We start from the raw sequence: 12,500 nt of genomic DNA, 5'->3' as shown, positions 1-12,500 counted from the left end.
GTGTGTGTGTGTGCGCGCTGCAGTGAGGCTGCATGGAGCTGAACATTTGTGACTGATTGTGGAAATATCAAGCAACTTTCATGATTACGGAGTACCAAAAAAAAAAAAAGATCCGATAGCGAACGAAGAGGAAAATTAAACTAAACCAAAGAACTAAAAACCAGAAGCTGGAGCAACGAGGAACAAACGTAGACTCCAGGAGGAAACTAGTTAGCGGACCAATCACAGCCAAAGCCGCTGGGTTGGTGTTGCGTTGGTGTTGCGTCGCCTCGACGCGCATCTAGGATTTTTGGGAGGTACACGTCAGGCCCTTGCATTGGACGTAAGGGGGGTCCGCAAGGACGTAAGGGGTCCGCAAGGACGTAAGGGGTCCGCAAGCCCCCTTGCGTTGTGTCGACGCGGAAGCATAACTTGGGCTTAATGGCTAGAATCACCACTATTGCTGCTTTGTACATGTTGAAGTCCCAGATCCACCAGGAACTCAGACCCCGTCCTGTCTGGGTTCATGACATCATTATGACATCATCCAGAGGTGCTTGTGGATTTCACCAAGCTGGACTCACTGGATCCAGCAAGACCCACATGGGCTGGTTCACCACAGCTGGAGGAACCAGAATCAAGTATTGATCTGTGATAGAAGAAGATGAGAAAATTAGAAAATGGTCCTACTTCTCTCTGCTGGCCAACAGGGGGCGACTCCTCTCTGGTTGTATAGAAGTCTATGAGAAAATGGTCCTACTTCTCTCTGCTGGCCACCAGGGGGCGACTCCTCTCTGGTTGTATAGAAGTCTATGAGAAAATGGTCCTACTTCTCTCTGCTGGCCACCAGGGGGCGACTCCTCTCTGGTTGTATAGAAGTCTATGAGAAAATGGTCCTACTTCTCTCTGCTGGCCACCAGGGGGCGACTCCTCTCTGGTTGTATAGAAGTCTATGAGAAAATGGTCCTACTTCTCTCTGCTGGCCATCAGGGGGCGGGGCTTACCTGCTGATTGACAGGTCACAAGTAGGTCCTTGTGCAGGATCTGGTCCTGGTGCAGGTTCTTTTCCTGGAGCAGGTTCTGTCCTGGTGTAGGTTCTGGTCCTGGTGCATGTTTTGGTGCTGGTGCTGGTTCTGGTCCTGGTGCAGGTTCTGGTCCTGGTGCATGTTTTGGTCCAGGTGTAGGTCCTGGTCCTGGTCCAGGTCCAGGTCTCCCAGTAACAACGTTCCCTTCAGTGAGTCATCTTTCTTGTTTTTATTATTATTACCATCCTCGTGGAAACATCTCTGGACCACGTGACCTTCACATCTGGCAGCAACGACGACCACAGCAGCGAGAGCAACTCAAGAACGCACAGCAGTAGTGCAGCCTTGCAGCAATGCATGCTGGGCCGGGGGGAGGGGGTGCATCAGCTGGCCACCGGACTGGTCGTTATTTTAGGAACTGGATTCTGCTGCCGATCTGATGAGAAGATGGACAATAATGTTTCACGTTTTCTTTTCACGCACGAAGGGATAGTGTCTAGTACGTGTACTTCTACTTGTACCAGAGTCAAATATGTGTACTTCTACTTGTACCAGAGTCTAGTATGTGTACTTCTACTTGTACCAGAGTCAAATATGTGTACTTCTACTTGTACCAGAGTCTAGTATGTACTTCTACTTGAGACAAACATGCAGATTGTAACACAGCAGATCACTTCATCATGTAGACCTGAAAGGAACCCAGGGGGGTCCGACGTGATCCACATCCACCGTTTAGTATGTCACATACTAGACCCTGGTACAAGTAGAAGTACACATAATAGACCATGGTACAAGTAGAAGTACACATACTAGACTCTGGTACAAGTAGAAGTACACATATTTGACTCTGGTACAAGTAGAAGTACACGTACTGTATGTGTACTTCTACTTTTACCGGAGTCTATTATGTGTACTTCTACTTGTACCAGAGTCAAATATGTGTACTTGTACTTGTACCAGAGTCTAGTATGTACTTCTACTTGAGACAAACATGCAGATTGTAACACAGCAGATCACTTCATCATGTATACCTGGAAGGAACCCAGGGGGGTCCGACATGATCCACATCCACCGTTTTACGGACCGATCGGACGCTTTCACACAACCATGAATACTTAATGTTCACCTTCAGTGATGCACACACACACACACACACTCTATTGATCCGTGACCATAGAAACCGGCTGGTCGCCGTCAGACAGCCGTTGCTATGGAGCGTGACAATGTTGTGGATCCTCTCTCTCCACTTCTTACACATATTCACTCTGTAAAAATACAAAGCTCCATCTTTTCTTGGTCGTCTGCTTCCAGCAACATCCTCCCCCCTCCTTCCTTTTGATGCTGAGCATCGGGGAGGAGGGGGGAGGAGGGGGAGAAAGAAATGTTCCTGTAAAGATGACAAGATCTAAGCCGGATCAGAGGAGATGGAGTTTCTGTGAAAGTGTGACAGCTGGTGTGAGAGGGAGGGAGGAGGGGGAGAAAAGGGGGGAGAGATGGTGCTGAATAGGACTTCACACTGGAGGTCATCCGTGTACTTTATTTATATATATATATATATATATATATATATATATATATATATATATATATATATATATATATATATATAATATTATAAAGTTGACTTGTGTGTGGAGTGTGAAGACAACTGTGACTCCAGAGACGGATTGTATGACGAGGAAGCTCAGTCTCATGTAGCATTTAAAAAAACATTTTAATGGTCCTCCTGACTGCAGCGGTTGGTCCTCCCGACTGCAGCGGTTGGTCCTCCCGACTGCAGCGGTTGGTCCTCCCGACTGCAGCGGTTGGTCCTCCCGACTGCAGCGGTTGGTCCTCCCGACTGCAGCGGTTGGTCCTCCCGACTGCAGCGGTTGGTCCTCCCGACTGCAGCTGTTGGTCCTCCCGACTGCAGCGGTTGGTCCTCCCGACTGCAGCGGTTGGTCCTCCCGACTGCAGCGGTTGGTCCTCCCGACTGCAGCGGTTGGTCCTCCCGACTGCAGCGGTTGGTCCTCCTGACTGCAGTGACTGATTTGTAATCTGCTGTATTGCTGTGGTGAGTATTGATCTCATGCCGCTGTGTTTTGACAGATTCCCGGGCGGATCGCGCTGACAGACGGAAACTCTTCAGACATTATACCGTCGGCTCCTACGACAGCTTCGATGCCTCCAGGTAAGCCCTCACACGGTTTGTCCTCCTGCCCCTCCCACCCAAAAAGCCAAGTCTGCTCTTATTGGTCAGCTGGCTCACTCAGGGGGGAAAGTGGTGAAATACATTTGTGTTCTTCAACTACCGTTGCTGCTTATGCTAGTTAGCTACTAAGATGATTTTAACACTTAGCTGTTAAGTTGACCTTGAATCACAGAATCCACATGGATCCAGATCCAGTAAGGGTGCCGCTCTGCTCGCTTGTGTTCATCAGTCGCTCCTCCACGGTCCAAATATGGTCACTTCCATCTACTGGTTGCAAAAATAAACCAAGATGGCGACGTCCAAAATGCTTCAAAACCATAGAACACAAACCAACGGGTGACGTTGCCATGACAACGTCCACTTCTAGAGTCTGTTGAATCAGGTCTAAAAGGGAAAACGGATGGTGTTGTAGAAGCTGCAGGTTCTGGTCCTGGTGCAGGTTCTGGTCCTGGTGCAGGATCTGGTCCTGGTGCAGGTTCTGGTCCTGGTGCAGGATCTGGTCCTGGTGCAAGTGTTGGGTAAGCTTACTTTACTCAAAACGAGCAAACATGCTCTGATATCTGATACCAAACCAAGATAAGATAAGATTTTCCTTCATTCGTCCGACGGAGGGGAAACGTACCGTATCACAGCAACAGAGAGGATAACACCTAGAAATCTCCTAGAAATGTAGAACCGTAGACAGAGTGGTCCAGCTCACATTATATCACACGTGTAATTTCTCCTTGTTGTCCTTTGGTAAATCAGTGCTCTGAGACAAAGTGTCAGCTCACGTCATCAGGAATCAAACGTGTGATGTGATGAGGCTGCGAAGGACACCGTGACTTTCCCTCGTTTGTCTGCTGGATCTCTTCCAGCAGGACTCACAAGAACATGCTGGAAGGTGGTGGCTTTTTTCCAGGAAGCGTCCGATGTGGGTCAAGGTGAAGCCGACCCGCGTGGCTTTTAAAGGTCCAGATCTGGTTAGATGGATTAAGATGAAATGCTGGTTTAGAACACCGTTTAGTGTTGGACGGTTTATAAAATGTGTAAATTGATGTTGTATTTTAGTGTATTTTCATCATGTAAAACACATATTATTCTTCAGCTTTCAGAATCCGTAAAAACAACTGTACGCTGTCCAAACTTTGTCTTATTATTTTTACGAAGAAGTTGTACAGATTTAACCTTCATAAATGTCATTTTCTCATCAGTCTACAATAATAATATCATATTTGGTATCAATGGAATTAGAAATTCTGAGCTTTCTAATGCACCTTTTTGGGAGACTATTTGTAGAAATATCAATGTTTTGATGTAGAACACATGAGCATATCTTTATAAATAAGTCATAAATGATGTATTTTAGTGTATTTTCATCACGTTTAAAGTTGAAGTCAAAGATGCGGGATTTAGATTTTAAAGTCGAGCTGAAATGAAAAATGCCTTTTTAACCCTATTTAACAACATTTGCAAAAAAAAATAATAATAAAAATTAAATCAAAACATAATGACATCAGCTGGTACCAACCAATAATATCGCGCCATCCGCCCGTCAATCAACCTACGACTTTTAGCAGCATTGAGCTGGAGAACGTTGTGAACTCTTCTTTTAAGTAATTAAATAAAATTCCGCCCAACGTGATCCGTTTCGTCGCTTCAGCTTGACTTTATTGGAGATTTTGCTTCTGAAGTATAGATTTTAAAACTCGGCAAAGATAAAACGTGTATTATTTCCATTGTTGCGTCATTATTCGTTTCCTGATGGATTCACACTCCGTAGCCTCTTACCTTCACACGAGACCAGATATATGCTCACAAGACTCACGATTCCTGATGCATTCTGGGTACGTTATCTGAGGTGTTTTTACTGTATTAACATGTCACGGTGCTCTTTGGAAAGCTGACTTCTTCTCCAGAGCTCTTTAAACATTCATTACTGTTCTTGACTGTCGGAGGCCGTTTAATGCTGCATGAGGAGGAAACGTTCAGGAAGACGGAAGCAGTTTGATCTCCGAGATGGAGACATTCAGATGTATCTGGAACCTGGTCCTTCTAGAACCGGGTCCTTCTAAAACTGGGTCCTTCCATAGAGCCAGGGGACCCCCGATCACAGACGGGACATGAATCCAGCTTATTGGCTTGAATTGTTGTTTGCAACTAGTGAAGGAAGTGACCATATTTGGATTGTGGAGGGGCGACGGGTGAATCTGATGAACACCAGCAGCAGAGTGGCACCCTTACTGGATCTGGATCCATGTGGATTCTGGTGTGAAGCTGCTAACAAAGTTAGCTTCATGATTCAATGTCAACTTTACAGCTAAGTGTTAAAGTAATCGTAGTAGCTAACTAGCATACGTGGTAGCAACCTGTCAATCAGCAGGTAAGCCCCGCCCCCTAAAGCATCCCCTGCTTTCTGGTCTGGTGGACTCTAAATGGACCATAATGTACTAAATGAACATCATGCTGGATTGAAGAAGACTTGAAACTAGAGATTGAGACCAGAAACTCATGTTTACAATGTTGTGAGAGAATCCAACTTTAAGGCACTTCAGCGTCGGCTTCACTTTTCAGAACCGGAGCATGCAAGCTGGAGTCCTCGTCCACGATGAACCGATGGTTCACTGCGCGTCACAGATTCCTCCGCCGGCCTCTGTGACTAAGTCTACCACGGTGCCCTTGAGCCAGACCTCCGAACAACAATAAAGAGTTCCACGTGGACGTCACACACCGCATACAGACGCTCTGGACTATAAATACGCCGCCACCGCCTCCCACGGAGGAGCTCCCATCCAGGGAGCGTGCTCCCCGGGGAAGAGCTCACACTTCCTCCCATGCACCCCCCCTCTCATCACTTGTTGAACATGATGACACCTCTGATAAACCGCCATGGCGCCGACCCATCAAAGCCGCTGCCGCCGCCTCAGATTCGGGTGATTACGGAGGCCGAGCGGACGCGTGGCGTGTAAGGGAATGCTGGGAGATAACCTTCAGTGTGTCAGCAGTGCGGGCCTTCTTCTTCCTCTCCAGACAGACTGCGTTGCTAAGGGAACTGTTGCTAGGATGGCAGTCGCGCCCCTCTCTCTCTCTCTCTCTCTCGTCCCACGTGTCTGCTCAGTGTAATCCTCCTGCACCTGATATACAAGCTGAACGATGCAGCAGCACCTCAGCCTACATGACTCCCCTCGCCCTCGCCACGCCGGCCAGGGAATGAGCGACGGAACGCCACAATCGGTTATTCCCTTGAGAGAAAGATGGTTGTGTCCATATAAAGTAAACCGACTGAAGTCAAGTGGTGGATTCACTCACGTATTAACATCCTCTGTCACCGGAGTGGCGTCCTTTCTCTTTCCCGGTGAGTTGTGACATCACAGCCCCTCCGGCGTGCGTTTTCACCATGACAACAATCCCATTTTTTCCCCTACAAGCTTGTTACCTAGCCAGACATCCACCGCAGCAGCTCCAGGCAGCAACCTCTTGTTCTGACAAGTGAAGCCATACTGAACTGCCTTAAAGCTGCATTCTGGTTGTATTGAAGTCTGTGAGAAAATGGTCCTACTTCTCTCTGCTGGCCACCAGGGGGCGACTCCTCTCTGGTTGTATAGAAGTCTATGAGAAAATGGTCCTACTTCTCTCTGCTGGCCACCAGGGGGCGACTCCTCTCTGGTTGTATAGAAGTCTATGAGAAAATGGTCCTACTTCTCTCTTGATGTATTATCTCAGTAAACATTGTAAACATGAGTTTATGGTCTCAATCTCTAGTTTCAAGTCTTCTTCAATCCAGCATGATGTTCATTTAGTACATTATGGTCCGTTTAGAGTCCACCAGACCAGAAAGCAGGGGATGCTTTAGGGGGCGGGGCTTATCTGCTGATTGACAGGTTGCTACCACGCTACCAAATACTAGTTAGCTACTAAGATGACTTTAACACGTAGCTGTAAAGTTGACCTTGAATTACAGAAGCTAACTTTGTTAGCAGCTTCACGCCAGAATCCACATGGATCCAGATCCAGTAAGGTTGCTTGATCCACCTGTCGCTCCTCCACAGTCCAAATATGGTCACTTCCTTCTACTGGTTGCAAAAATAATCCAAGATGTCCACAACAACCAAAATGCAGAACTTGAGGACCTTAGTGGTTATTACATCACGCTGATGACGTCTCAGTCTGCTCACGTGTTGTCACCATAACAACTGATGACTCTCAGGGAGTTCATGTTTGACACTCGGCTGTCATGTGCATGTATGTACGTCATCAATCAATCAATTAACTGATCAGTGGAGTTTGACATGACACCCCTCGTCGTCACCCTTTTCCAGGCGGCCACGCACTCTCTCTCTCTCTCTCTCTCTCTCTCTCTCTCTCTCTCTCTCTCTCTCTCTCTGCCACACGCGCGCACACACACGCACGCGCCCTCCCAGCCCCGTCGGTTCCGTGATTGCACATCGCAGAGCAGCACACCTTGAGACCACCAGATCCATTCAACTCTTTCTCTCTCGCTCGCTCCCCCCCGCCTCCCCCCCACCACCACCACGTCCCCGGCGAGCTCCAGCCTTCCTCCCCGCCTCATCATGAGCCATTAGCCGCTCTCGCCACCACCACCAGCAGCCCCGATGTCGCTTCTCCTCGACGGCGCAGCTCCTCCCGCCGGCCGCCCGGAGCCTCCGCAGCGGCGGCCGCGGAGGTAACGTCGCTGCAGCCCGGGGAGGGGGTCGCGGAGCGGGGGAGGGAGGCGCGTCTCTCTCCGTCGTCGTCTCTTTCTTTCTTTTTCTTTCTTAATTTCTTTTTGTTGTTGTTGTTGTTGGCGTCTCTCTGCTTGAGATGCTGTCTCCGGGCCGCTGTCATACCGTTTGATAGAGACAGAGGCCGGCGAGAGGAGGAGGAGGAGGAGGAGGAGGAGGAGGAGGCGGCAGCGGTGGTGGTGGTGGGGTGGGGTCGGGCTAGCCCTGCCCTGCCCTGGCCGGACTAGCTGTCTCTCCCCTCCCAGCAGCATGAACCTCCACCACTCGGGCAGGGCGTCCGTGGCCATGCTGCGGATGATGGGCTGCGCTAACGGGCGCTCTGCTCGGCATCTCCTCCACAGCGACTGCGTGGTGGACGAGAAGACGGTGGTGCTCCAGAAGAAGGAGAACGAGGGCTTCGGCTTCGTGCTGCGGGGCGCCAAAGGTAAGCAGCACTCACTTTTATGTCATGTTAGTGGTTTAATGACGCTGTCATGGTTCATATGAAGGCTTTGAAGGTGCGATCTAAATGTGCAGTTTGAGGGAGGATGCATGCAGAGATGCTGCAGGAGCATGCAACCAAATAAGAAGTTGCTGCTGTTAAATGTGGAAGCAACTTTATGGTGACCTTCGCTGAACACACACACACACACACACACAAACACACACACACACACACACACACACACACACACACACACACACACACACACACACACACACACAGTGTCAGATACACTGGTGGCATGCAAACTTGCAATTCATCTATCGATTATTTCCTGCTCTATAAAATGGTGAAAAATTGTTTCTCCTAAAAGCGATGATTTTTCTTGTTTCTCACTCAAATATTATTATTTATTTATTGTATTTTAACATTATTTTATTGTATTTTTTATTTCAATATTATAATTTAGTGTCACAAGGTGCACAAAAACATGAAATATTCACATTTAAGAATTCTGGAGTTCAGTGATGTAATAGTTGACACACGGTGTTGGTCTGACGTGAACGTCTGTGATATGACATCACTCCCCCCCCCCCCCATCATGGTGGTTGTTGTGGTGTGCGTGGCGGTTGGATGTTGTCACCGGGCCGTGAGATTGACTCTATAAATAGTTTTCCGAGCTGCTGCGTCGGTTTTCTGTGATGATTCTTCGCCGTGTCATAATCCACGTTGCGTTCCCAGCGTGCGGCGTCGTTGGATTGGTCGTCCACGCCTCGGCGACTGTCGAGGGGTAAATTTAGGATTCTTTAAGACGTAGAGAGAGAGAAGGGAGACGGGGAGAGACATGGAGGCAGAGAAGGATTTGGCTTGAAAAACAAGAGGAATGTTCTAGTGGTTGTGATGCTCCCACCCCGGGGATCTGACCCGGGTCGGCTTATCTTTGGGGGGGGGGGGGGGGCAGAAACATGCTCTGATGCTCTAGCTGTCACATAAGCTCACATCCTCTTTTGCCTCTCTGCTGTTTCCCTTTCCTCCCGTCCATATCTGCTGGTCCACCTAAAGAAACTGCCACATCGCCATCACGCCACTCTACTACCCCCGACCCCCCTGCACACACACACACACACACACACACACACACACACACACACACACACACACACACACTCAGAGGTTATAAGAGTTATAGGAAGTGTCACTTGTCACCACCGGTCTTCCTCCCGGCGGGCCGCGAAATTCTCTCCAACCTTCCCGAGAGCGATTGTACTCGGTGGGGGCTTACTTTTCTAAAAGTGGTTGCCAGGCAACCAAGCATCAGCTTTGCATGCATCAGCAGGACGTAGCCATGTCCCGTTATCATGCTTACGCAGGACGTAGCCATGTCCCATTAACCGTTTAAGGGCTTCAGCAGGACGTAGCCACGTCCCGTTATCATGCTTACACAGGACGTAGCCATGTCCCATTAATGTGTGTCAGCAGGACGTAGCCATGTCCCGTTAACGTGCATCAGCTGGACGTAGCCATGTCCCGTTAACGTGCATCAGCTGGACGTAGCCACGTCCCGTTAATGTGTGTCAGCAGGACGTAGCCATGTCCCGTTAACGTGCATCAGCTGGACGTAGCCATGTCCCGTTAACGGGTATCAGCAGGACGTAGCCATGTCCCGTTAACGTGCATCAGCTGGACGTAGCCATGTCCCGTTATGATGCCTACGCAGGACGTAGCCATGTCCATTAACCGTTAACGGGTATCAGCAGGACGTAGCCATGTCCCGTTAACGTGCATCAGCTGGACGTAGCCATGTCCCGTTATGATGCCTACGCAGGACGTAGCCATGTCCATTAACCGTTTAAGGGCTTCAGCAGGACGTAGCCACGTCCCGTTAACGTGCATCAGCTGGACGTAGCCATGTCCCGTTAACCGTTTAAGTGCTTCAGCAGGCCGTAGCCATGTCCCGTTAACATGCTTACGCAGGACGTAGCCATGTCCCATTAACCGTTTAAGTGCTTCAGCAGGCCGTAGCCATGTCCCGTTAACATGCTTACGCAGGACGTAGCCATGTCCCATTAACCGTTTAAGTGCTTCAGCAGGACGTAGCCATGTCCCGTTATCATGCTTACGCAGGACGTAGCCACGTCCCGTTAACATGCTTCCGCAGGACGTAGCCACGCCCCGTTAACGTGTGTCAGCAGGACGTAGCCACGCCCCGTTACCGTGTGTCAGCAGGACGTAGCCACGTTCCGTCTTCTACATAGTCTTGTATCTAGTCCACTATCTAGTCCTCTATAGAGTCCTCTACATAGTCCTGTAGCTAGTCCTCTATCTAGTATTCTATCTAGTCTTCTACATAGTCCTGTAGCTAGTCCTCTATCTAGTCTTCTACATAGTCCTGTAGCTAGTCCTGTATCTAGTCCTCTATCTAGTCCTCTACACAGAACTCCTTGTATAGTGAATGAGAGGAAGACTTGGAAATAAGCCAGTTCATCAGCAGGACGTAGCCACGTCCCGTTAACGTGCATCAGCAGGACGTAGCCACGTCCCGTTACGTGTGTCAGCAGGAGGTAGCCATGTCCCATTAACGTGGACGTAGTAGCCCCATCGCTACTGTCTTTTTTAAATTTTTTTTAAGATTATTTTTTCAGCTATAGCGCCTTTTATTATTTTATAGAGACAGTGTGGAAACAGGGGGAGAGAGGGAGAAGACATGCGGGCCGGGAGTCGAACCCAGGACTACTGCGTCGAGGCTCTGTACATGGGGGGCTGCCCTAACCACTGCGCCACCGGCCGCCCCATCGATACTGTCTTTTGACCACACGGACCGTCTCGGAGACCCCTCGGTCCGCGGACTGAGACACGACTAATGTTGCGTTGTGGAACCTCACGCTCGTTGCCGTGTCTTGTACGTATCGCCGTGGTAACCCTCCCTCCTCTGTCCTTCCCTGCGTTGCAGCCGACACGCCCATCGAGGAGTTCACGCCCACGCCGGCCTTCCCCGCGCTGCAGTACCTGGAGTCGGTGGACGAGGGAGGGGTGGCATGGCAGGCGGGGCTCAGGACCGGGGACTTCCTCATCGAGGTAAGACCGCCTCCCTTTTCCTAATCCTCTTTTCTCCATGAGCTGGTCCAGCACGGGCCACCACGGTCCAGCACGGATCCTCAGCCGTTTGCCTCTGCAGGATTTGAAAGGGGAACTCGGTCTGGTTCTCGGTCCTCGTTGTTGGATTCTTGCTGCCTTTGAACTTCTTCCTTGTCGGTTCTTGTTCATTACTTGATACTGTGAGCTGGTTTCTGATCAAACGTGCTGAGTTCAGGTGACCTATCAAACTATTGTACATATAAGTATTTCAGGTTCTTTCTAGGAGGCCGCACGGTCGCCTCACAGCGAGGGTTCGATTCCCTTCTGTGTGGAGGTTACATGTTCTCCCTGTGTTAGTGTGGGTTCTCTCCGGGTTCTCCCACAGTCCAAAGACCTGTCTGTCTCTACATGTCGGCCCTGTGATAGACTGGTTACCTGTCTGTCTCTACATGTCTCCCTGTGATAGACTGGTTACCTGTCTGTCTCTACATGTCTCCCTGTGATAGACTGGTTACCTGTCTGTCTCTACATGTCTCCCTGTGATAGACTGGTTACCTGTCTGTCTCTACATGTCTCCCTCTGATAGACTGGTTATATATTTATATCAGACTGTGGCGTCGGGGCGATATAGGATTTTTAGAAGTTTTACCCACATTTGAAAGATTTTCGGGATAATATTTTAAATCACAATTATGTTGACCGAGATAATCTTCGGACATCAAATGTTCATATCGTCTAGTCGTCGGGGATAGTTTTGTTTTAAGGTTGATACTCTTCAGTTAAATATTCCAAATAACATGTCGATGGTTTGTACCATGTGATCTCCGGGGGGGTCCTCGTTGTTTTCATCAGAAGGACTGGGTGTAATTTGTGCCGATGGTGGATTCCAGTCGCTGTTTGTGCTCCTCGTATGTTACACATCACAGCTGCAGAGAAACCAAACAGTCGGAGGGAGAAGCACATTGTCTATTTTGAGCGCGGCACCCTTTGTCTCCCGTACGCCGTGACGCCGCTCTGCACCCGCGCCGGCTTTATTCTGGGCTTCTGCTAAATGGGGCATCAAACGAGCAGAGCAAACTGGATCT

At 49.3% G+C, this 12,500-nt stretch overlaps 1 protein-coding gene across 1 annotated transcript in view; it reads left to right on the top strand.

Annotated features, from left to right (window-relative positions):
- The window catches only part of LOC311018589 (SH3 and multiple ankyrin repeat domains protein 2-like), an 85,126-nt gene that overhangs the window by 35,660 nt on the left and 36,966 nt on the right, over positions 1–12,500 (top strand). The window contains 3 exon segments of the mRNA XM_084017617.1: positions 3,093–3,174; positions 8,258–8,340; positions 11,291–11,415. Of these exon segments, the coding sequence (XP_083873743.1) occupies positions 3,093–3,174; positions 8,258–8,340; positions 11,291–11,415 (290 nt within the window).

Source organism: Eutrigla gurnardus (assembly GCF_963514095.1).
Source record: "Eutrigla gurnardus genome assembly, chromosome: 1".
In the NCBI taxonomy this organism is placed as follows: domain Eukaryota; kingdom Metazoa; phylum Chordata; class Actinopteri; order Perciformes; family Triglidae; genus Eutrigla; species Eutrigla gurnardus.
The sequence above is the reverse complement of the archived record's forward strand: the minus strand, read 5'-3'. Positions and strand labels throughout refer to the sequence as shown.